Source organism: Pelobates fuscus, chromosome 4, assembly GCF_036172605.1.
Source record: "Pelobates fuscus isolate aPelFus1 chromosome 4, aPelFus1.pri, whole genome shotgun sequence".
Taxonomy (NCBI): domain Eukaryota; kingdom Metazoa; phylum Chordata; class Amphibia; order Anura; family Pelobatidae; genus Pelobates; species Pelobates fuscus.
In genome coordinates this window covers 85,061,855-85,084,924 of record NC_086320.1, presented here as the reverse complement: position 1 = coordinate 85,084,924, position 23,070 = coordinate 85,061,855, and the positions used below count along the sequence as shown (strand labels likewise).

The following is a 23,070-nucleotide window of genomic DNA, read 5'->3' as shown; positions in this document are numbered from 1 at the left end:
ATTTCTTACATGCTTTTCTCAGGTTTTTCACAAATGATGGTTCTACAGTTATTTCTACCACTGGTATAAGGGTCAATGTTAGATATTGTTTATTTTTTAAAGAAAACATCAAACACTGAGTATTTCTCATTATACCTAGTTTAAGCCTATTTTCTACCAGTAATGTTTTTTTTTTGTTTTTTTAAATATGTCAATTAATGCTTAATCATTGTAAAAAGTCATTGAAGTCATCACAGGTTAAAATGCAGTGTTGACAGAAAGTATAAAACCCTGCATAATCACAGTGAAGCTATATCAATTGGATGGAAAGTACTTTGGCTGTAAGCTGCAATATCACTCATTTATATATCCAAACATCAAAGAGATGAATTACTACACATCCACCAGCATTCTAACAATGTAGCATGCAACTGTGGTGATTCAAATTTTACAAGAAGTTAAAGGGAAACGCTATGCCTAAAAAGGAACATTCGGTGCTAGAACACAGACTTTGTGGTTAAACTGTTCCAGCACAGTTTAACCCCTTATGGTGAGCCAGCACTTGGGACCTCCTGACACCATTAATTTTGAAGAAGTTGTAATGGTGTTTGGAGTCTTACTTTAATCATTGGGTTCTAGAAAAATGACCTGAAACATAGGTTATATTTATAAGTGTCGTGACCCCCCCAATGTCTGGCCACCTGGCTTATCTAAATTCACTGTGATCAACTTTTAGATCATATATGAGTAGGATTCTAATTTTATCTATACATTGTGCAAACCAGGGCTGGCCCAAGACATTGTGCTGCCTGAGTCCAAGGATGAAATGCTGCCCTGTCCCCACCATAACCACTCCCACATCCATTGTGTTATGCCGTATGTGTAGTGAATGCAATGTCTGTGTTTGTGTAGGGCAGGGGCAGGCAACCTATGGCACTAGTGCCATGCACGGCACTCGAGGTGTCTTTGCACGGCACTCAAGGCTGCTAGAGACAAACAGGCTCTGGCCTATCAGGAGTCTCAGTAAAACTTCAGGTATCTGCTAATCCGAAAAGGTGGTGAAGGACAATCCTCAATTTATGCATTGCAGCACATAGAGGAAGTGATCTCAGATCACTTCCTCCCAGCACTTGTGAATGGGAATCCACACAATAGTAGAGCAACTCGCAGTTGCAGCTCCTGTCCTTGACATGTACCTGGCCGGCCTGGTCCCCACTGGACCCCAGGGAAGCCACCCACACTGGTAGATATACACAGAAATGCAGAATAACCCTCCCCTCATACAAATAATACGGACAGCCCACACACAAACATACACATAATCCGCACAAATGCAACACCACTAACAATCCACATACATGCACACAACCCCACATGCAGCCTCTCACATGCAATTCCACAAGCAGCCCCCATACACAACTCACATTCATATGTATCACACACAATACCATAAACTACTCATGAACATATACAATATAATAGCTAATATACGCAGGGCCGTCTTTAACGCGGGGCAAACTGGGCAGCTGCACAGTGAGCCCCGCTGGCCTCAACCATTTCTAACACCTGGCTGGTAATCCGCACACTAAGGAGGCCCACCGGATGGCCCGTGCACAAAGGGACATCCGGTGGGCTTCTGTCAGCAGGAGCCCGGTCGCGAGCGGGTCCCTTGCTTTTTGGCAGCAGGCTGTGAGGAAGTGACGGACACGCATCACTTCCACCCACAAAGAGAGGAGCGCACGGGAAAGAAGAGTAGGCCGAGTGGATGGGAGCTGGCCGAGAGAGCCAGACCCCAACTCCCAACACCTTCTGCCACCAGCAGGTTTTTAAAGTGTACATTTTGTGTGTGTCAGTATATCTGTGTGTGTGTGTGTGTATGTCTGTCAGTGTGTGTTAGTATGTCTGTGTGTGTGTGTGTGTGTGTGTGTGTGTGTGTCAGTATATCTGTGTGTGTCAGTATATCTGTGTGTGTATGTGTGTCAGTATGTTTGTGTGTGTTTGTGTGTCTGTCAGTAAATCTGTGTCAGTATATCTGTGTGTGTGTGTGTGTATCAGTATGTCTGTGTGTGTCAGTATGTCTGTGTATCTGTGTGTGTGTGTGTTTTAGTGTGTATATATCTCTGTGTGCTTGTATATGTGCATACATCTCAGAATTCACACACTAACACTACACACAAATACACCCCTGCATTCAAATTTCAACACTACGTACAAACATGTCTGTGTTACACACTAAAATCATATGTAAATACACCCCTGCATTCAAAAACCAACACTACACAAATACATGATTGCAATCATGCCAACACCACACACAAACATATTCCATACAAAAACCTGTTTACATTCAAACACACAAAAACGGCTTAGTGCTAAATACAGACCTGGAAACATGGGTTAATGGTAGAGCCCCAGCTGTCAATGCATTTCTGGAGTTGCACGACAGAAGGGGATCTACCTTTTAATCACCCGTGCAACAGGGAGGCCCAATAAAATTCTTGCACCTCTCTACTTTAGGTCTGCCACTGCGTTGAGGTGGAGGACGTGATTGCACGCATGGGGAGGGGGGACAGGGTCCAGGGGGCCCCAAGCAAATGCTTTGCTCAAGGTCCAGTCAATATTAAAGACGGCCCTGCATATTACGCACAAATACAACAATACAAAGCAATTACAGTAAAAATAACACAAGCAGAATATGGCAGCATACACACCTCAATTAAAAAAAATAGGACCGGCACGGTTGATACAAACCACGTAGTGGATGCAGTGTGTGCAGTGGTTGCAGTATCTGTTTAGTGGATGCAGTGTGTGTAGTGGGTGCAGTGTCTGTGTAGTGAACGTGGTGTGTAGTGGGTGAAGTGTCTGAGTAGTGTGTGCAGTGTGTGTAGTAGGAGCAGTATCTGTGTAGTGAATGCAATGTGTGTAGTGGGTGCAGTGTCAGGTGATACAGTGTGTGTAGTAGGTGCAATATCTGTTTAGTGGATGCAATGCATGCTGGAGTGTTGCCATGGCAACCCACGGCAAAGCTTTCGCGACTTGCAAGAGGAGAGAATCTGCAGCTGCTGGTGGTATAAGATGCCCCCGTCCCCCTCTTCATAGGACACGCCAGCAGGGACCCCAATATGCATATTTTTGTTGCGGTAGACATTCCTCATTATCTATCCTATTGTTTGTAAGGGTTGTTATGAAGGTTTTGTTGAGGAAGTAAAACCACATTATCCCAAGCTGAGGAGGGAGACTTTGTATACTGTAGAATATTGTTTTTCAAATCACTTTTAAACTGTTTAGTAAAACTACAGGAACTGTACCCATAACATTTATCAATGTAACCAGTACAATAAAGTGTAGTGGTTATAGTGTTTGGAATATCCTTCTAACAAATTGTTGCAAAACATCTATAACGTTTGCTTGGTCCTTTTCTTATATTGACAGTCATTATGAAGATGCAATGCACAATTTTCTCAAAAAATGCTGTATACTTATTATTAGATCATTTAACAAAAAAAATTAAATCAATCCAATAGTTTTTATAATGATTTTGATAAACATATCACATCTGGAATGCATTTTGTCATGGTAGTGTGATTTGTGAATATATTTAAACATTGTATTATCCAACAATAATGTTGGAAAATACAATGTTGTCCGCAAAATATTTAAACAAATGTGAAGTGTAAATGTGTTAGTTGTAAACATTGTTCAAGTATTACTAATAAATTATTATACATATACACATTCTTGTAGGGCATAAAGTGTATAAACTTAATATTGTAAATAAAATAAGTATATCCTTCGTAAAATGTGGTGTTATACTGATGCACACACAAACATGTTCACATACTAGCAAGGTTATTCACTGAAGTGAAAAATAACAGAAACACCAGAAATTCAAAGTGAATTTTAAAATGTAAGTCAAAATAGTCAATTTATAAAAACATTTGAAAATTTGAAATTCACTGTGAATTCCCAGCAATTTTCACTGTAGTGAATAACCAAAACGTTTGTTTGAATTTGGGATGATTAGGTGATCATCCTAATTCCCGAACTCCAAGCTGAAAAGTAGCCGAATCACGAACCTCGCATTGGGCGAACACTTTCATTTTGATTCATGATTCTTAATTCCGTATGTGGTGCCAAAAAAAAGAAGTTGATTGAAGGGAAAAAAAGATGATTGATGGTTAGTACATAGTCAATAAATGTTGATTTTACTCACAGATCAAGTGAGGAGTGAGCAATACTGGGAATAAAGTAGGAGCAGTAAAAATATCTATCTATAAATGTATTTATTATATATTTAATACATTCTGCCGAGAAGATTATACTGCTACAAACTTTATATTGCATGTTTTTTGTGAGTTTCTTTTGTTGGCTAAAATTTATCACATGAGAGCTTGTAACGTGACGTTTTCTCATTCTGTTGTGACACAATTCCCATTCTGCTTCATTTGTCAGCAACACACCAATTAGGATCCAAGAGCCAAATAGCCTGTAGTATCACATTTTGTTCAGGTAAAGTCCCAAGTTCCTAACCTTCTCAAAAAGGTCCACCAGCAATGTCTCATTACTTTGGTAGAGTCCCTCAATGTAATCTGCACTGAAATATTTCATCTCGAAAACCCCATATGCGTAATGTCATTTCTGCATTGTGCAAGACACAAGAGTCTTTGAGATCCCTGAAGTTATTTAGAGAGCTGTCTATTTACCCTTGATCCTTATACAAAATAATGTCTACGGAGATACTATCATATAATATAACTTTTTTTTTTTTTTTTTTAAGACTATCACATTTACGTAATCGGTCTCTTATTAGGAAGATTTCACTGAACTGTTGACAATGATGTACAGTAGCGCTTCGTCGGAATGACGTTTGGGGAAAATGATTCTGCTGCACCACCACACAAAACCAATTAGAGAACTATTTTCTGCGACAGGTCAGGAATTTACATTGTTTCTCATGGAAAGATGTGCCTTTTAATTTCTTTATTAAGATGACATACATGTCCCTTGTGACTTTTCCGGATGACAATCATTTGCTCATCCCATTGGAAAGAACAATCAGCAAAATCGCATCACCAGTATGGGGCAATGCCTGAATGTCTAAGCATCGTTCTGTGTTTTCCAAGTGAACTGCTTCGGAGACTGATAATTAAAAAAATATATATTGATCAAAATAGTTGACAGGACCTGTAGTCCTGAACGTGTTGTGGGAATATAATGAAAGTATACAAGGGGCAGTGGATGGAGTGTAGTAGACATGAGAATCTCATCTGTCAAATTACTATTCTTCTATCCATATTCCGTGGTATTTGAGGTCATGATTTGTCTGAGGCTAAGAACGTTTATCTGTTTTCTTATTAAATAAATGATGTACTGGTATTATCTCTTTGAGAATCCGCAGCACGGTGCTTAATGATAAACATTCTAGAGATTTTATTGTTTCCATTCAATGAAAGCAAATCCAATTTTAAAGAAAAATGTTAGCATCTGTGAAGTAGTTTCCGCCGTACATAATATTGCTAAAATGTTTTTTTTATGTAATTTTATAAAGCATGCCCACATTTTTGTAAATCATACACTGCCATCTAAACAAAGTGACAATCATTGCTGGTACTGATTTCATTTTAAGCATTAGAGAGATAATGTTTATACAAAATATGGAAAAGGAATAAAATACAAAGCGATACCTCTAAATATCCCTTTAAAAATAGATTTTTTCCAGGATCTGCTGAATCTCCAGTGATGTATGCAAAGACAAGGACGTATCTTTAAAATTTGGAGTTAATTCAGTTCTTCCCAATGTTTAAAAAAAAATGGTGGAGGTTTATGGGTTGTGCAGCTCAGTGCTTACCAAAAACTGTATGCCATTAGTTTCATTTGCAATGAGTGTAACAACTTCCGTGAGAGTAGAAGCTTCCTACAGTTTACAAATGCACATCTTTGTTCATGACTTTCAGTAATAAAGCTACTTGCAGTCAGGACTGTCGTGCATGGCATAAGCTGTTCTACCACACTCTGGGTGCACATCAATGGAATATGAGAAATGTACACATTTTTTGATTTTGTTTTTTCAACATTTCAACTTTGGAATATTAGACAGCATTGGAAGGGTGAAGGTGAGATACAAGTGAAATGTAATGAAGCATGTTCGAACCTTTGACTTGGTTCCCTATGATTCAGAATTATCCTAAATAAAAAGTGGAAGTGAAATCATCAAGGCAAGGTATTTGCATATTTATTATGTTAGTCCTTAGCATTTTATTCTTTCATACTAACTATAATACATATGCACAATTTTAGTAATCACAACGAGAGCAGGTACATTTCATGTAAATAAACCGCAACTAATGCAGTTTTAGACATACCAGAAGTACTCCTTACCAGCAATATGGGATGTAAAGATGTCTCCGTGTTTCTTTTGTTGAGACTTCAAGAATTTTAAAGGGTCTTTACCAAACTGCAATGCCCACCCAACATAAGGAATCAAACCATTGTCTAAAGGGGGCTCTCCAGCCTTTCTCCTGAAAAATAGCGAGAATTCGAATTAGATGTCATACAGACAATATCAGTGTAAAAATCTAAATATACTTAGCGCTTAAATTTATTATGAATATATTGTGAGGACAAACAATTGCAAATATTTAGGTCAAGATACCCAAATTCGGAAAATTCTTCAACTTTGCCATTTTTGCAGATCAGCTATCTCAAAATAAATTTTACAAAGCTTGTGTCAATTTACCACAATTTGTGGTTTATTGAATAGAACAAGTATTGCTAAATAAATCAAATTTAAACATAACATTTTTGGACATAACATAATGTCACATTTAAATTAAAAAGTGTTAGTGTTAAAATAATTAAAACAGAGACAGCAGCAAATAATATATTTTTTTATGTTTTTGTTTATCTTGGTAGTTCTATATTTCTAATACCATTGGCACTGATATTTGTGTGGCTGTACTACAGCATTGACCATTTGTCCTATTAGTTTTGCTGTCAGGCATTTAGCCTGTCAAAGGAAGCTGCACTGCATGATAAGGCAATTAGAACGGATTTAGATAATTGGGATTCAAAGAAGTGTATCATTTTAATAGGGGGATGGTCAATCGATCTTGCCCATTATGTCTAAGGGTAAACTCATAATCTATTTTAAGATGCATAGGCTTGGTAGACAAATAATTATGCAAAAAAAAAATACTTTTTCATGCATATTATTTAGCCGTTTCATAAAATACAATTTCTTTCAATTTAAAAGCAATGTCAATGCATTTGTGCACAGAAGAATTCAAATATTAATATGTTTAAGGTGCAAATGTGCTTTTACGAAATAGATGAGCTGTCAGATTTGCAAATGTATCCACAAATAAATGCCTTTTTAAGTAGGTCTTCAGTATTTGTAAAGTTCCATTTTTTTTATTTTTTTTTATTACAGCTGTTTAGCTTGCACAATCCGATTTAAACACAGTAACAAAGAGCAGGTCTATTTTAGTCAAGGATTAATAAGAATATTCAAAAGCAACTCTGATGCTACATCCCATCTGTGAAGGTGACTTGCGCTACAAGCAGAACAAGCCATTTTGATTAATCACAAGATATTTACTAGCTTGGATGTAATCAAAGATCAAGAGATCACAAGCTTACTCCTATCATACAGAACACAAATATATGTCACAGTATTAACTCTTTGTCAAAAGGTATTGGTCACAACAAAACCTTTTATACATAAATTAAGATCAATATTATATGAAATATTGAAATTTTCGCTATAACGCAGTAAAACCTATATCTCCAAAATAAAGAATTATTTCAAGATTACATTTATAAAGTTCTTTTTCAGGTATGTTAGATGGATTATAATTTATATCCTATACCACTTTCAGACAATTATCTTACAATTGCATATAAAGAAAATAATAATTCTACTCATGAATTGGATGTCACTACCTGAAACAGAAATTATATTAAATGTAGATATTTAAGATAAAAATTAGTCCAAAGTAAAAGTTTGAGATGCATCTTCAAATGCTAGGTTTTCTGCATATTTTGTCACTATTAAAAAATACATTGTTTATTTTGTCATAATCAGTCACCTACATAAATTAACATATACGGATTACTAGCTAGCTAAAAAAACGTCATTGTATATAATTATTACATATAATTTCTCAATATCAAAATATTAAAATAATAAATATCAATATAATTTAGGAGATTGCAAAACGAACCTTGTTAATGATGTTAACTGATCATTGAGAGCATTATACATTGAAAATCCCACCATCACAAAAATATGAATTAATAAATCCATATATTTGAATAACAGGTCTTGAATTGGTGGGTCACTATGAGCTGGTTTGGACACTAAACAATAAAGGTAAAATTGTGACAGATATTTAGATAGGCTTTTTGTCATATTTTAATTTAATGCATCTAATTTCACCCTGTATGCACTGTCATTCGGTCAAAACCTGTATACTTCACATTGTTTCCGCGGGGTAAAGAGGACATAGCTCAGAAATCCAGGGAAAAATTAACTTAATGCTCCAAGTCTGTGGACTCGCATCAGGAAGACGTAAGGGTCATCATTTGCTTTAGACATGTTTAACTCAACATCGATAAGCTTAACACAGTTAAACACCATGTCATAGCTCTGTGCACTTCGCCAGATAATCTAACGCTAATTCAACGTACAGTCCAAGAATAATGAGCATATTGTAAATATTCCCTCAGTTTGTTTGTTTTTATATACATACTTAATTTATATATATTTTGTTTCTATAATTTTGCAGTGATTCAAGAACCATCGAGATATGCACATATGCAGTGCATGCTAAAATGAATTAGAAAGAGCCCAAATAACAGTTGCCCTAAGACCATTCTGATATTTATTAAGGTTTATAATTAAATAACTTATTAAACCAGATTACATTAAACTGAAAAATTTTACTAGCCAGTCAGTCAGATATGAACTGACCGCCTTAACAAATGATTCCCAGAACAATCTGTTCCCCCTTTTAAAGAACAACCTTAACGCAATAATACAACCCGACAAACAAACAAATAAAACAATACTTAATCTACATATTAGTAAATATAACTCCATACATATTTACAATTCACTAATTATAGGGAGGTTAGGAGCGGTTTGTGATAGAGCTCAAGCAAGCACTGCTCGGACCCTGGCAAAGGCAAGTAAAGGGTCAGCTAAGTACAGCCCTATATACAAATACATTTTGCCCCAATTTTGCACCAATTTTGTGCCTTGTGCTGCTTCTAGCCAATAGACTAAGCCCACCTTAACATTCTAATGCACAATCTAACTACAACCAAACAATTAAAAATGCAAATTTATAATTACCAATTGCCAAATTCAAACTGCCCAGAACAAGCTCAATTTAACCCCTTCATTACTTTAAGTAGCCTATTGCAACACATAATATTCCTAAATAAACTGTGATGTAAAATAGGCTAATTGTTTATCATCTATACTTTAAATATTACCATCCTGAAAATATTCAGAGCTTTACTGCCAAGAATGAAATATTATAGAATTTGATGTCAATTTAGTAACTATGGACTGCTTAAGAAATGCTATTCACGTAATATAGTGAGGTTTGGCCCAGTTGTTTTCTACACCATCCCAGCTAAAGGTATCAGCGTTCTTGTTGGGGGGTATTTATCAAGGTTTTCTGAAATGTGATGGTTAAATTCTATTATTTTGATCATAATCATTAAAGAATTCTAAAAGTGATCTAAACATTTTTTTAAAACAGTTTTCAAATAAATTTTTATTTTATAAAATTGTTAAATTTAGAGTGGCAGAAAAAAGAGAAGTACAAAAAACAACAACTTTTCAGTCAGAAAATATGGCAGAAAGAATGATAAATCTGTTGCACTGCTGAACAAAAATAGGCAATATTCGAAAACAACGGTTAAGGCACAAAAAAAAATAAAGATAAAAAAATATCTGATTAAATAAATTACACCTAAAATGTTATGTAAAAGTGAGTTGAGTTAAGCTAATGGCCAGCTTGAATAGTTGAAGCCAAAATTGGAAAAGGAAGAAAATATCTCAAACTTCTAAGAGTTATTAGTCTTTCAAATCCAGTTGTCTAAAAGTTTGCATTTTGGGTATTAATTTATGAATTCATATTCTTTAGTCAACAGAACCAAACACCCGCTCTGTGGATTGTAAGCTGTACTTAAAGTCTGACTGTATGACTGCAGTATGTAAAACGAATGGGTTTATCCTTTAAAGACAGAATTTTGTCTGAATGGACAAAATCCAATAAAAATGTGAATTCTGACCACAAAGACAATTCAAATATTTACTAAAACCAATTCCTTTTGGAATTCAGTTGGCCTGAGTGAGTATGAGTGAGTCTGCAGCAACGGGCCTTATGAGTTCTTTTTCCGGATTAAAATTGTTTCTTTGCATGGGAATACTACATAAAGTATAGGATTTGAATATTTCACAAAGCACAAGTTTTTAATAAAATTTGTAACAGAATGCATCTGGCAGGATGCAGATTTGCAAATTATCAGTCACTTGCTTTTTGAAAGTGAATGATTATTCTCAGTACTGTTTGCCCACTGGCAGCGTTAGCTAGTCAGTGCTTGCTTGCTAGCCACCAATTAACATTTTTAAAAAATAAAATAAATATAACCTGCCATGCAGCAGGAGGGGGCATATCTACTAAAAATCTAAAACTGGGGACTGAGTTGCATTACTGCCCAGTCGCTAGAAAGACCCCGTCCCATGCGCTGGAGTCTGTGAAAATACCTAGGAGGGCATAGTTTCCCCCGTAACCCATCAATGGGCATCAGGTTGGGGGACACTAAAATAATTAATGGAGGTGGATGGATCACTGTCCACCCCCATGTAGTTAATGGTTGGAGCTATTATGAAAAAAGGGGGTACCTTATGTCCCCCAGCCCCTACCTATTGGTGGTGAGTGGGGACCCTATTTACAATATTAAAAGTGGGAAGGTCTGTTGTCCAGTTCAGTCCCCAACCATGGATGGTGGGTTGGGGCCCTAATAACAACATTAAATGGAGAACAACCTAATGTCCTCCCAGTGACCCCCACCCATTGGAAACGGGGGGGTTGGACATGCCATTGTCCACCCTGTCAAAAAGTGGCATTTCCCACTCCCGATTGGCTTCAGGTCCTGCACCCCCCATTAGAAATAAGTAACCATGCCTGCATCTCACTTTAATAATGGTGAGGGGGGACAATAAACCTAATGTCTGTTAATACAAACCTTGCTATCGGAAGTATTTTTTCTTCTAACTCTTCTTTTCTTCAGCCACCAAAAAAGGGCAAAGTAAAATCCAGAATTCCCAACTCAGCTAATGAAAATAAGAAACAAAAACAAATTGAAAATTAAAAAAAAAGAGTAAAAATGTGACGCATTAAAATTAATCCACTGAAGACTGAGCTGTCATAGTGGAGAAAGCATTTAAAAAGGCTTTCCCACGCTATGCCGGTTATTACATCGTTTGGGAATATTTCTCGTGCTATGCATGTAAGCCAACCAATAAAGGCACTCTGACAGGCAAGTCTCAAGAGAAGTGAGATTGAAAATCATGATGACCAAATTCTTACCTGAAGGTCGCGCCAATCACTATTCCACAAAAAAAATATATATATATAAATATTGTGTATATATTTTGCAGCACAGTGCAGTGGTAGGCTCATTTTATGATATCTTTTGGTTCATCTAAATAGTTTTTCCCAAATTGTTTGCATCTGGACAAGCTAAACCGTCATGCCAGTGAAATTCAGTCGACCAAATTAAAAAAGTATATATTTCCTGAATTAATTCATGCACAAGTCTACAGTTTATTGTTTCTCTTATTTCTCTCACTTCCATGTACCACTTTCAACTACAGCTTTAGATTATATGATCATTAATAATATATTTATACGTTGCTTGCTTTTTTTTGCCTCTTACGGACCTCCAGTATCAGATTTTCCCCATAGGAAAGCATTTGATAATGCTTTCCTATGGGGAGGTCTAATGCACATGCGGCTATTGCCGTGCATGCGCATTAGGTCTCCCCCGCCAGCTGACGTCTGCAGGGGAGGAGCGTGAGTGGAGCCTGACCCAGCGCCAAAGGACTTTGGAGCTGTATTCAGGTAAGGGGCTGAAGGGGTTGTAACACTTTGTTTATGTTCCATTTTACAGTCTAGTTACTTCCTCATATTTCTCCATCGTATCTAACCATATTGCACTACATTTCTAATCTATATAAAATTCACGAGATAAACCACAACAAAGTGATATATTTAAGCAAATTGTACTCATTGCCAATAATGCCTAAACTGTGGCTAAATATATATTATTTGGCACTGGCAAGCTACTTTGGCTTTCGCATTCATGTTTGCATATTGATAGTTGTACCTGTGCCCATTTCTTTTGTAATTTAATAACTTTTAATATAGAATTCCAGCTGTACCATGAACAAATACCAAGAACTTAAAAAGGGTCTAGAAAGGATGTGCAAAGTAAAGGCAATAGCAGTCCCAGTTGTGACAGAAGCAATTGGGTCTGTGACCCCCAAGTTGTGAAAGTGACTTCTGCAGATTCAAGGTGGGACATTTGAGATCTCCGCCCAGAAGAGTGTAGTTCTAGGAACAGCTAAAATACTGAGCAGAACCCACACTCCCAGGTCTCTGGTAGGGGACCTGAGAATGAGGAATACACAAAAATACCACCTGGTGGAGCAAAAAAGTTAATATAGTATATATATACTGCTATTGCCTTTACTTTGCACATCCTTTCTAGACCCTTTTTAAGTTCTTGGTATTTGTTCATGGTACAGCTGGAATTCTATATTAATAGTTATTAAATTACAAAAGAAATGGGCACAGGTACAACTATCAATATGCAAACATGAATGCGAAAGCCAAAGTAGCTTGCCAGTGCCAAATAATATATATATAAAAAAAAAAATATATATATATATATATATATATATATATATATATATATATAAATACACACATATACTGATCATGCATAACATTAAAACTATTGACAGGTGAAGTGAACAACTTTGATTACATCATTGGACCTGACAAGGGGTGGGAATACACAGCACATATATAATTCTTGCATCTATTCAATCATTAGCCTGGTAACAGTGTTAATCCATCCCTTTGCCTTTCTAGAGATGCTTAGGTAGTTAAAAGAGTACCTAAAATGGGCAAATACTCAGCCATCCCATGGTTAGTCCCTGCTCAGGTCTCAAACAAATATTAGCTCAATTGTGCTATTACAGATACAACTTCTATACCATCTGCACATCAGACAGATGCATCCACAACAGCTGTCAGCAATCAAAATTAAAAGGTATAATACCCCCTGTACACCTAAATTATTTTGGCTCCTCAATAAGATACAGATTATATTTCTCTATGCGAGGGGTAGGTAACCTTATGCACTCAAGATGCTGTGGATTACATCTCCCAGCATTATGGCCATAAAATCATTATGGGAGATGTAGTCCACAACATCTGGAGTGCCAAAGGTTACCTGCCACTACTCTAAGCACAGTAAGCAAAGGGTCCACATCTGGATTACTCTTTTGACCTAAAGAGACTCTAGCAATATGCAAAAATCAAAACAGAATTTAAGTACACACTCAGAATGGGTAAAACCTAAGATTAGTTCCCCTTCAAATCTCAATCTAGACTGGTGCCACTAAAGAGGGAACCTATTTCATTTGCATATCAAATCCAAATAACAATGGCAGTTCACAAGACCTTTGGAAAAATCAAACACAATAAAAAAAAAGGACAGTAGAGTGCTCAATTGCTGTACTGGCATCCTTAATAAGTTTTTTTCTTAAAAGACTTGACATTAAAATTATACAATAATAAAAACATGTTAACATCAGCTCCCCTACAATTGAAACGATCCATGATAAACAATCAACACTCTAGAGAATTTCAGAAACACAAGCTTTCTGTTTAATCATGTCTGTTTGCAGTATAATTCTGGCATAAACTAATCTCTTTCTTGGGATAAACATTAATCCAAGTCTGCTTCAAAAAATATACAATTCATCACCATACATAATCTGTATACTGCTTAAACTTTTTTTTTTCTTATCCATAATTCAAATCCACTATTTGTGAGTGACATTGTCAACTACATTCTATACAATAAGAAAAAGTTTAAAAAGTACACAAGAGTCCGTTGGCAGTCAGGGTACCACTAAGGATACAACTGAACATTCCACGGTAATTATGAATGAAAAGTGTCTGCTGTAGGCCTAAATAAAATGTAGGTTGTCAGAAATGAGTTCTTTTCTTGAATACCATAGCATGGACAGTTAGTAAATGGAGTTGATTTAAAGCTCAATTTGATTTTCCGAGATAAAAAAAAATATTTGCTGGTACAAATAAATCAAAGATTACAAGCAATGACAATGTAAAAGTAGGCAATGCCTAAATTTATAAATGTCAATTTATTGGTACAAATGCAAAACAAAAAGCAAAAAAATATTATGAACATGTCAAGACAGTTCATCACAATTTAAAAAAAATACATCACAAGATTCAAACATTTCTATGTTTAAGCCATGATGCATGGAAACCCTAAAGGTTTGTCTGCTTCACATTCTAGATTAGCGGAACAATACCTGTCAATGTTCAAACTTGTTAAAAGAGCAAGTGATGTTTATGATTTTAGAACCCCGCTCGAAAAAGTACGAATAAGTTACTGCGAGAAGAAACAAAAGTTACTGACGATTTCTTCATTATTCCGTACTATATTGTAGGGAAAATATTTTTGTTTTTCTACTTTTCAAATAAGAAGTCATGTAAATGTACATTTGCGTAAAATATATTTCAGCACAGGTTCACACAACTGTAAAAATCATGAAATAAATACCTCCATTTCATAATTTTCCCACACTAGGAATAAGCTTTACTATTGCCAAAATGAATTAATCCTGTCATTGCTACGTGTTTGAGCAGCAAGCAAAAACAGGAACTCACATAAATAAGCCTACAGTGTTCAAATGCAAAGAGTCTGTAGGGAAACATTGGCATTGATTTAATAGTGTTAGATAAACTTTCCAAACGATTCAATATTTTTGGATAAGCTTTTAAAAAAGATTTAATAGTATTGAAAATATTGACATTTTTCAATATTTTATAATTATTTTAATCTTTTATATATGTTTTGATATTTTAATGAAAAAGTAATTTCAAAAACTTTTTCCAAAAATCTTAAATCATTAGGAAAGCCTATTGTCATCAAACCTTAGTATCATTCCTTACATGGTGATTAGCTGAAATTATAAGCAGCCAACCATAATTTATTCATTACACCAGGGATTTTGATATATCAACAAGGGAACTGCAATTTTTTTAGGGCAACATTCTTGAGCTGGAAAATAGCTGAGCTGGACATTAATTAAAAAAAAAAAAATCTTGATAACATGCAATTCCCTTTTAATTCTTTACAGTTTCTGGATTAGTAAACACACCAAATTGTATTTGAAGATTTCATCAAATGATATATTGGCAGTTAAACGTCCCCTGTATTTGCCCATGTTTTTAAAGTCACCACCTTTCTATCAATGATTATATTTAAAAGAGGGGCAAAATACACACACACACACACACACACACACACCTCCCCCCCTCTAAGGACCGATTATATGCATCCCCTTCATATGTATCCCCATTTCTACATATAATGATCTGACTTAATACATTTTTCAAATGATTCAATACTGTTTTAAAAAGTTTCCAAATGTTTTATCTACAAAACGTCACATAGACCTTATTGGTGACTTCTGTAGATACATCAATTGCATCAATGTTTTTCCAACAGTATTAAATCTTTTGGAAAGTTTATTAAATCAAGGCCTTAATTGGCACCGGTTGTCCTGACAAACAGTGGACAAAATCGATATGGGTCCAGAGTCCAAAAACAGCTTCCAGTAAATACCTACAAAACATGAGCAATCTAACTATTAGCATATGTTTGCATATTATGCCTTTTCGTGCCTTTGCACATAGACAATTCTTGAAATCTACATTTAAAAAAATAATGTTAAGCAGATTTCAATGCCACTCAGTTCTATTCTTCAGGGTTACTTTACAAATAAATATAAGTACCCCCATGAAAGGAAAACTATGTAATGTTTTGTTTGGGTTAAAACTAGATACGATTAAAGCTGTAAGCAAACAGGCCCTTTGATCATTTACCAGTAACAGTGTGAAATGTAAAATATTAAATTCATGAAGCCAGTCTCGGGAGGTGTCAAAAGTCCTTCACACTTTCAATGGGGATCTTTCAGGATGTCTAGCATGTTGGTTGTACAGGATGATAATGTGACAAAAATGTCCTGATGTTATTTAGACTAGTAAATAAACTATTTAACTGTTGCATTAATTTCAACTCCCATGCTTCTTTCTGCCTCTTAGTGGACATAATATTTTCATAGCAATGTTCTCCAATTGGTGTATGTGAGTTTTTAATGCTAACTAACTATGTAGACATCAATAATGCTAATGCAGAAAAGTGTTAAGTATTAGTCAATACAAATGACATGAAATAAACAGATTGTTATTTAATGCAAAAACATTGACGTTAACTGTAGTTGTTAAAGAGTCCATATCACTGATACCCTATGTACTATTACTTTATCTCCTTATTTCCCCCCAAAATGTCTACTTTTATGTTCTACAAAAAAGAAATTGGGATCAAAAAGAGAGGATTGGGATTTCCTTATGTACAACATTCAGAATAGTCAGCCAAGTCAAAAGGCAGGGCTTTAAAACATGTATTTTTATCTTTTCCTTTCTCAATCAGGCCCGTCGCTAGCGGGCAGGCAAACCAAGCAACTGCTTGGGGCCCCGAGCTGGCCCGGGGCCCCAAGCAGAGCCAGTACTTACTATAAGGCTGCAGCCACCTGAGCCCTCTATAGAGAGCCTCAGGGGGCTGCAGCACTCCTCGTCATCACCTCCCCTTCTCTGGCTGTAGCGTGGCCGAGCTCCTCTTTCTCCTGTCAGTCTGGCCGGGTACCTTGCGGTAACAGGAGATTCAGTTTCCTGTTCCCGGCCGGACTGACAGGAAGTGAGTACTCAGTGTGCACTTCCTGTCAGTCCGGCTGGGAACAGGAAACTGAATCTCCTGTTACCGCGCGGTACCCGGACGGACTGACAGGAGGAAGAGGAGTTCCGCAACGCTACAGCCAGAGAAGGGGAGGTTAGAAGAACATAGGGAGGGAGGGAGGGGGGGGGGAGTAAGAAGAACATAGGGAGGGGGGAGTAAAAAGAACATAGGGAGGGGGGAGGGGAGTATGAAGGACACAGGGAGGGGGAGGGGGGAGTAAGAAGAACACAGGGAGGGGGAGGGGGGAGTAAGAAGGACACAGGGATGGGGAGGGGGGAGTAAGAAGGACACAGGGAGGGGGAGTGGGGAGTAAGAAGGACACAAGGAAGGGGGAGGGGAGTAAGAAGGGCACAGGGAGGGGGAAGTAAGAAGGACACAGGGAGGAGGAGGGAGTAAGAAGGCACAGGGAGGGGGAGTAAGAAGGATACAGGGATGGGGAGTATGAAGGACACAGGGAGGAGGAGGAGGGAGTAAGAAGGACACAGGGAGGGGGGAGTAAGAAGGATACAGGGATGGGGAGGGGGAGTATGAAGGACACAGGGAGGGTAGAAGGGGAGTAAGAAGAACATAAGGGGGAGGAGTAAGAAGAACACAGGGAGAGGGGGTGAGGAGATGAGGAAAACACAGGGAAGGAGAAGGTGATCAGAAGCAGAGATGAGGAAAACACAAGGAGAGGGGTGAGGTGAAGCGGAGATGAGGAGAACATAGGGAGGGCGGGTTGAGGAGAATATGGGGGGCGTGAGAAGAGACTGGTAGGGGAGGGTGGGGGGAGATGAAAGACCACTAAGGGGCAGTGCAGAGCTCTAAGCAGTATTTGCACTGTAAACATTTTTTATCGATATAAAGTGTGGGTGAACTTAAAACTGTATGGCTATGTTGTGGTTCCTGTAGGCCTTGCGTGCATGTGGGGGGTGGGGGGGTTGGAGTTTAGGGGGGCCTCCATGTCCGTTTTGCTTGGGGCCCCCAAATTCCTTCAAACTGCCCTGTTCTCAATCATATGTCACACTCAGTCTGATGGGAAAAATACCTCTTTTAAACCTATGGCATGTTGTTGTGCATGTGTAAAATCACTTCATATGGAGTTGGGGGTAAGGAAAGTTACCTACTGAGAATATTCAAGACTTTTTTATATTATTTTAGAAGCTGTTGACTCAGCATATGATCTCATCCACTACTGGCTGCACAATTAAAAATGTAGCTTAATGCTAGGTCTATCCTTAACTTGGTCTCTATCTTGGGTTCAGTTACATTGCTGGATCATAAAACTTGAGTAGCTGACTCTTCACATCTGGAAGATTTACACGTTTTGACTTTGGGAGACCTTGTGACTCATTCCAGCCTTCCACAATGGAATAGCCTACGTCTGTTATATCTTGATAGAAGTCTGCTGGTAAGCATTACATATTATTTTACAGGAATTAGATTTAGGTGTAGGTGTATTTTTTTTTTAATTGTGAAGTGGTGGCTAGGGTCTTGTAGACCCCTAGCTACCCCAAGGTGAGTTGACACTTGGCTACACTTTTAGAGGGAAGAACAATGGTATGCCCACTCCACCTATTGTCATCAATACTAAAGCCTATGGATAGGGAGCAGACTGTCTTCAATATTTTTCACCCCTTCTGCATTTCCATCTCCTTATTTTTTTTTTCAATTAGAACCCATCCACTGCCTTTACAGGTAGGCTTGGGAACACCTTGTCTCTCATGTTGATTATATTAACAGCCCCCACCCATTGATCATAGGTTGGTACTGGGGTGGACTCTGTGTAACCCAGTTTATTAAATTAATAGCACCTCACACACCACCCATAGGTGGGGAACATTAGAATGTCTCTTCTGTTTTTTGTTTTTTTTAATTACCTGGTAGATGCAGGGCAGTTCACTCTCCATTATTTAATTTGATTAGCTGCTCAATTGTTTTGTATTACAGTGAGCATCCACTGGATGATTTTTGTTTAGTAGACTTTCCCTCACCCACAGGATGGTGGTTGGGGGCATGTCTACTAAATATGGAGATCTTACTGACCCCTATAGGCTTTTTCACTTTTTTCACTGGTCATTGGCCACATGATTAAACCTTGTGTTGCCAAGGATTAGTTAACTCTGAATCACAAAATATATGAAATGGCTCTTATTTTGTCCATTTAATTTGCGTTGTGACTCGGTCATATCATCGTCCAATATTCAAATTAATTTAAAAGCACATGTCTAATCATTTCATGAATAGCTTCAAATACCTTATTGGAGAATTTAAGTAGCACAATTGACCTTGCATGAGTTATTACCCACAAAACATGATACTGTAAAATGTATTTTTTCAATTAGTTGCAATTTTATATTCTCATAAGTAAGCTAGCTCAGAGTGTGTATGAACATCAAATTTTAAATCGGATTAACAGTTTTCTTTGTGATCTGATTTGGTGTTCCACCTGTGGTGTCAAAAAAATGAGGCAATGGATGGGAAAAAAATATAATGTAAAAATATAGATATTGTTACTGCACCTCCTTTTTTCCTCTCTACTAATTACTTATTCTCACTTGACCTTTGAACCAAATGGCAGGAAAATTTACTTTACGTATACATTTTGCCGTAAACTGATTAATCTGAACCATATTTTTGAAAATTCTTGCACAGTCAAAAGTTGTGCAAGCTGGAATTCCACATGGTAGAATTTCGGTTCACAACTTCGCCATTAACAGAATAATTTTTTTGTGATGGTGGTATTTTCGCCATATGCCGGTTGTGCTCATCCAAATTTCTTTGACAAAAAAAGATTTGTAAATAAATCAGACAAACCAAAGGGGCGCAAAAATGGGCCAATTAGTATACTGCAAAATATACACAAAATGCATATATTATGTGCATAGGTGAAAATTTAATCCCATCAGGTCAAAAAAAAAGAGAAGCAGTAAAAAAAATCTATATTCATATAATTTCAATACATAAACATAGATTTTTTTTTTTTTACTCCTCCTCCTTCTCTTTCAATGTATTGCACACTTCTAACTTGATTTGTAAATAAAATTAATATTTAGTGTCCCCTAATCATCATTCATCTTTTTTTTGCCACAGGCGGAATTCCGAATCACGAGTTAAAACAAGTTCGTCCATTGCATGATTCATTTTGGGATTTAGCTACATTCTGCTAGGAGTTCGGGAATTCGCACAATCTCGCAAAATGCCAAAATCATACAACTTGCCGTTCATAATAAAATAAATCTCCATGTCTTCATAAAACAAACCAATATTGTAGTGGTAATTTTGACATGCACTACTTGATCTACATTGTGCTAGTAGAATTTCAAGAGTAAGAGAACAAAAGTGTTTTAAAAGATTAGAATTGTTCAAATTAAGCCTCTGGACTCAAGGTTTGATTTACTTAGCTTCTCACTCTTAAACCTTAAATTTAATTTCCAAACAAGCACTTACTTAATTGCTTGGAAGGAACAGATAAGTGGACAATGTTTATGTTCCTTTTTTTTTTTTTAAATAATAATCCATGATGAATATGGCTATCTTATTTATTAGTACCATTGAGATTTCATACATACCTTGCACTGACATCTCTATAGAACCTCTGTAGAGTTCAGAGACTAATAAAACAAATAATATTTTGTTTGGTTTTTGTTGCACAGTGTGTACCACATGCTGCTAAGCCTCTCACCTTCTGGATCTGTTATGTGAATGAAGAACAAGGGTAGTATCTATGGAGTGATGGAGCCAAGTCAAGAGCTGTTAACCAAGGTCCAATTTCTAGTCACTATGGTAACCTGTGTTTGCTGAACCCTGTCCATATACAGTTCATGTCTAAAGATTTGCTTAATATAAAAATAAGATATTGCACACCTAAACATATAAGAAGGTTCTCTTTAAATTATTTTGTGTCTATGATTTTAATATTTTAATTAAATAATACAAAGTGTGTTGCGTGACCAAACAATCTCAGATTGTAGCTATATAAACAGGACAGTTTGTAAAGTAGTCAAGTGGGGCTAGAGGCGGGAGAAAGACATGTTTTCAAATAAGTGTATAATTCCCCTACGAGCAGTATTATGCCAAATTATATTAAATGTTGCACAGGTTATGTAGGCATAACACACTTTCATGCATAATTATACACACCCTCGGGCAAGTGCTTTGAGTATCTAAGTTTTTAGCTCAACAAAAGTTTATGGGCATAATCAACCACAGTGGTTGCTTGGGATTTTATACATTACGGTTTAGTGTATTGCATGAGAAATGTACTTATTAAAACAACGTTCCTCCTTTTTACACTTGTATCTTTTTCTTCCACATTGAACCAACACCAAATGCTGTGACAACGGGGTACCTTTCTGAGAGTTATAGATCAATAAGGTTTATGAACCGACATTAAAGGTTTACAATAGACAATTGGTGAAAGGAATCTATTTGGAATGTCAGGCAATTATGCGCTTGTCTGCAATTTGTTCACATATGTACTTTTTAAATCTTTACTACTTTTTTTAAATGAGAACCGTGACTGTGGTAATACAGAAAGAACTTGCACAGATCACTACAAGAAATAACACATCATACTGATTTTACAATGATTCATGGTGCTGATATTTTTTATCCTAACACATCAAGGGTGATAGAAGCTTCTTTTTGCTGTCAAAGTGATCAAAGAGAGGTTGAGAAAGAATCTATAAACAGATGCTGCCCAGTGACAAACCTTAAACAAGACTGTGGGGCCAGATGTTTGAGTGACCTTCGGACTATAGAACATGTTGGCATGGTGTTGATTTAGATAGTTGTTGGCAGGGTCCTTCGATCCTGTAGCAGAGGAAAAATCTAAATTATGGGAAAAAAAAATCATCTTTCCCCTCACTACAAAATCTAAAACTACTGGTCAGTGGGGCTGATGGCTGTCAAAGAAGTTGAATTCAAAACACAACCCTGCCAGTAGGTATCACATCAAAAAGAAGTTAGTAGAATGAACAAGAACATCTTCAGGCTGTGCCATTTTTACATCCCAACTACTTCCAACAGCTGTTTCTTGAGTGAATACAGATGCAAAATAATTATATGAAATGTTTAACATTTCCAACAAATCAACCAATGTAAAAATATTGTTTAAATGTCCGATTGATTATGATATGATTTTAAATTGTATGAGACAAGCCTAAATAAGACGACATTTTGGATAGCCCTATTTTTAAAATGTAAAGTATTTCTTTATTATATTTTTCTCTTGATGCACAATAGCTAAAACAGATCCCATTCATTGAAAGAAAACGAGTTGGAGTATTTTTTGCATGTGTATATCTAAATGTAAATTCACATTTTTTAAATCAAAGATAAAGTACCAACAAGGAATGATAAATTATCCAATGTCAATTTTTCAAAGTCCATAAACCTATACAACAAATCTAAAAAAGAACATTAGTCTCCCTTTATAATATTAGATGTGATTGAAGACTGAACACTACTTCTTACGCTTTTAGACGTTTTGTCACTTTACCTGGAGAAATATACACTGCTTATTCCAAATTGCTACTGATGTCCAGCACTTGTCAAAACTGGTATCTGTCAAGCATTTCATAAAGTGTTGCAAAATGACAGATCAGGATGTCTGAATAGATGGAGCCCCAGGAAAAACAGAACAGATAGAAATTTCATGACTTTAAACTACATCAAAGCGACTTCTGTCAACATCTTGTCAAAAGAAGAAAAAAGGAACTGTTCATTTCAAGAGTTTTTTTTTATTAGTATTATATAAACACCTTCTTTTCTAAACTAGAAGACCTATGTGAAATCAACACTATTTAGCAACAATTCAATATTATAGGCTAAATATACATAAACTGAGACTTGAGTTGTATCTTGTAGGGCAGAAGATAAACCCATTGCTGCTCTTTGTTTCCCCCTTTTAGAGTTATCCACTATAACGGTAGTATGGTTGATGGTGGAGCAGTTTTGGTCGGAGAGTGT

At 36.6% G+C, this 23,070-nt stretch overlaps 1 protein-coding gene across 1 annotated transcript in view; it reads right to left on the bottom strand.

Moving 5' to 3' along the window:
- The window catches only part of LOC134608506 (cytochrome P450 7B1), a 193,888-nt gene that overhangs the window by 55,542 nt on the left and 115,276 nt on the right, over nucleotides 1–23,070 (bottom strand). The window contains exon 2 of the mRNA XM_063451356.1: nucleotides 6,358–6,497. Coding sequence (XP_063307426.1) covers nucleotides 6,358–6,497 — 140 coding nt within the window. The remainder of the gene's footprint in view (nucleotides 1–6,357; nucleotides 6,498–23,070) is intronic.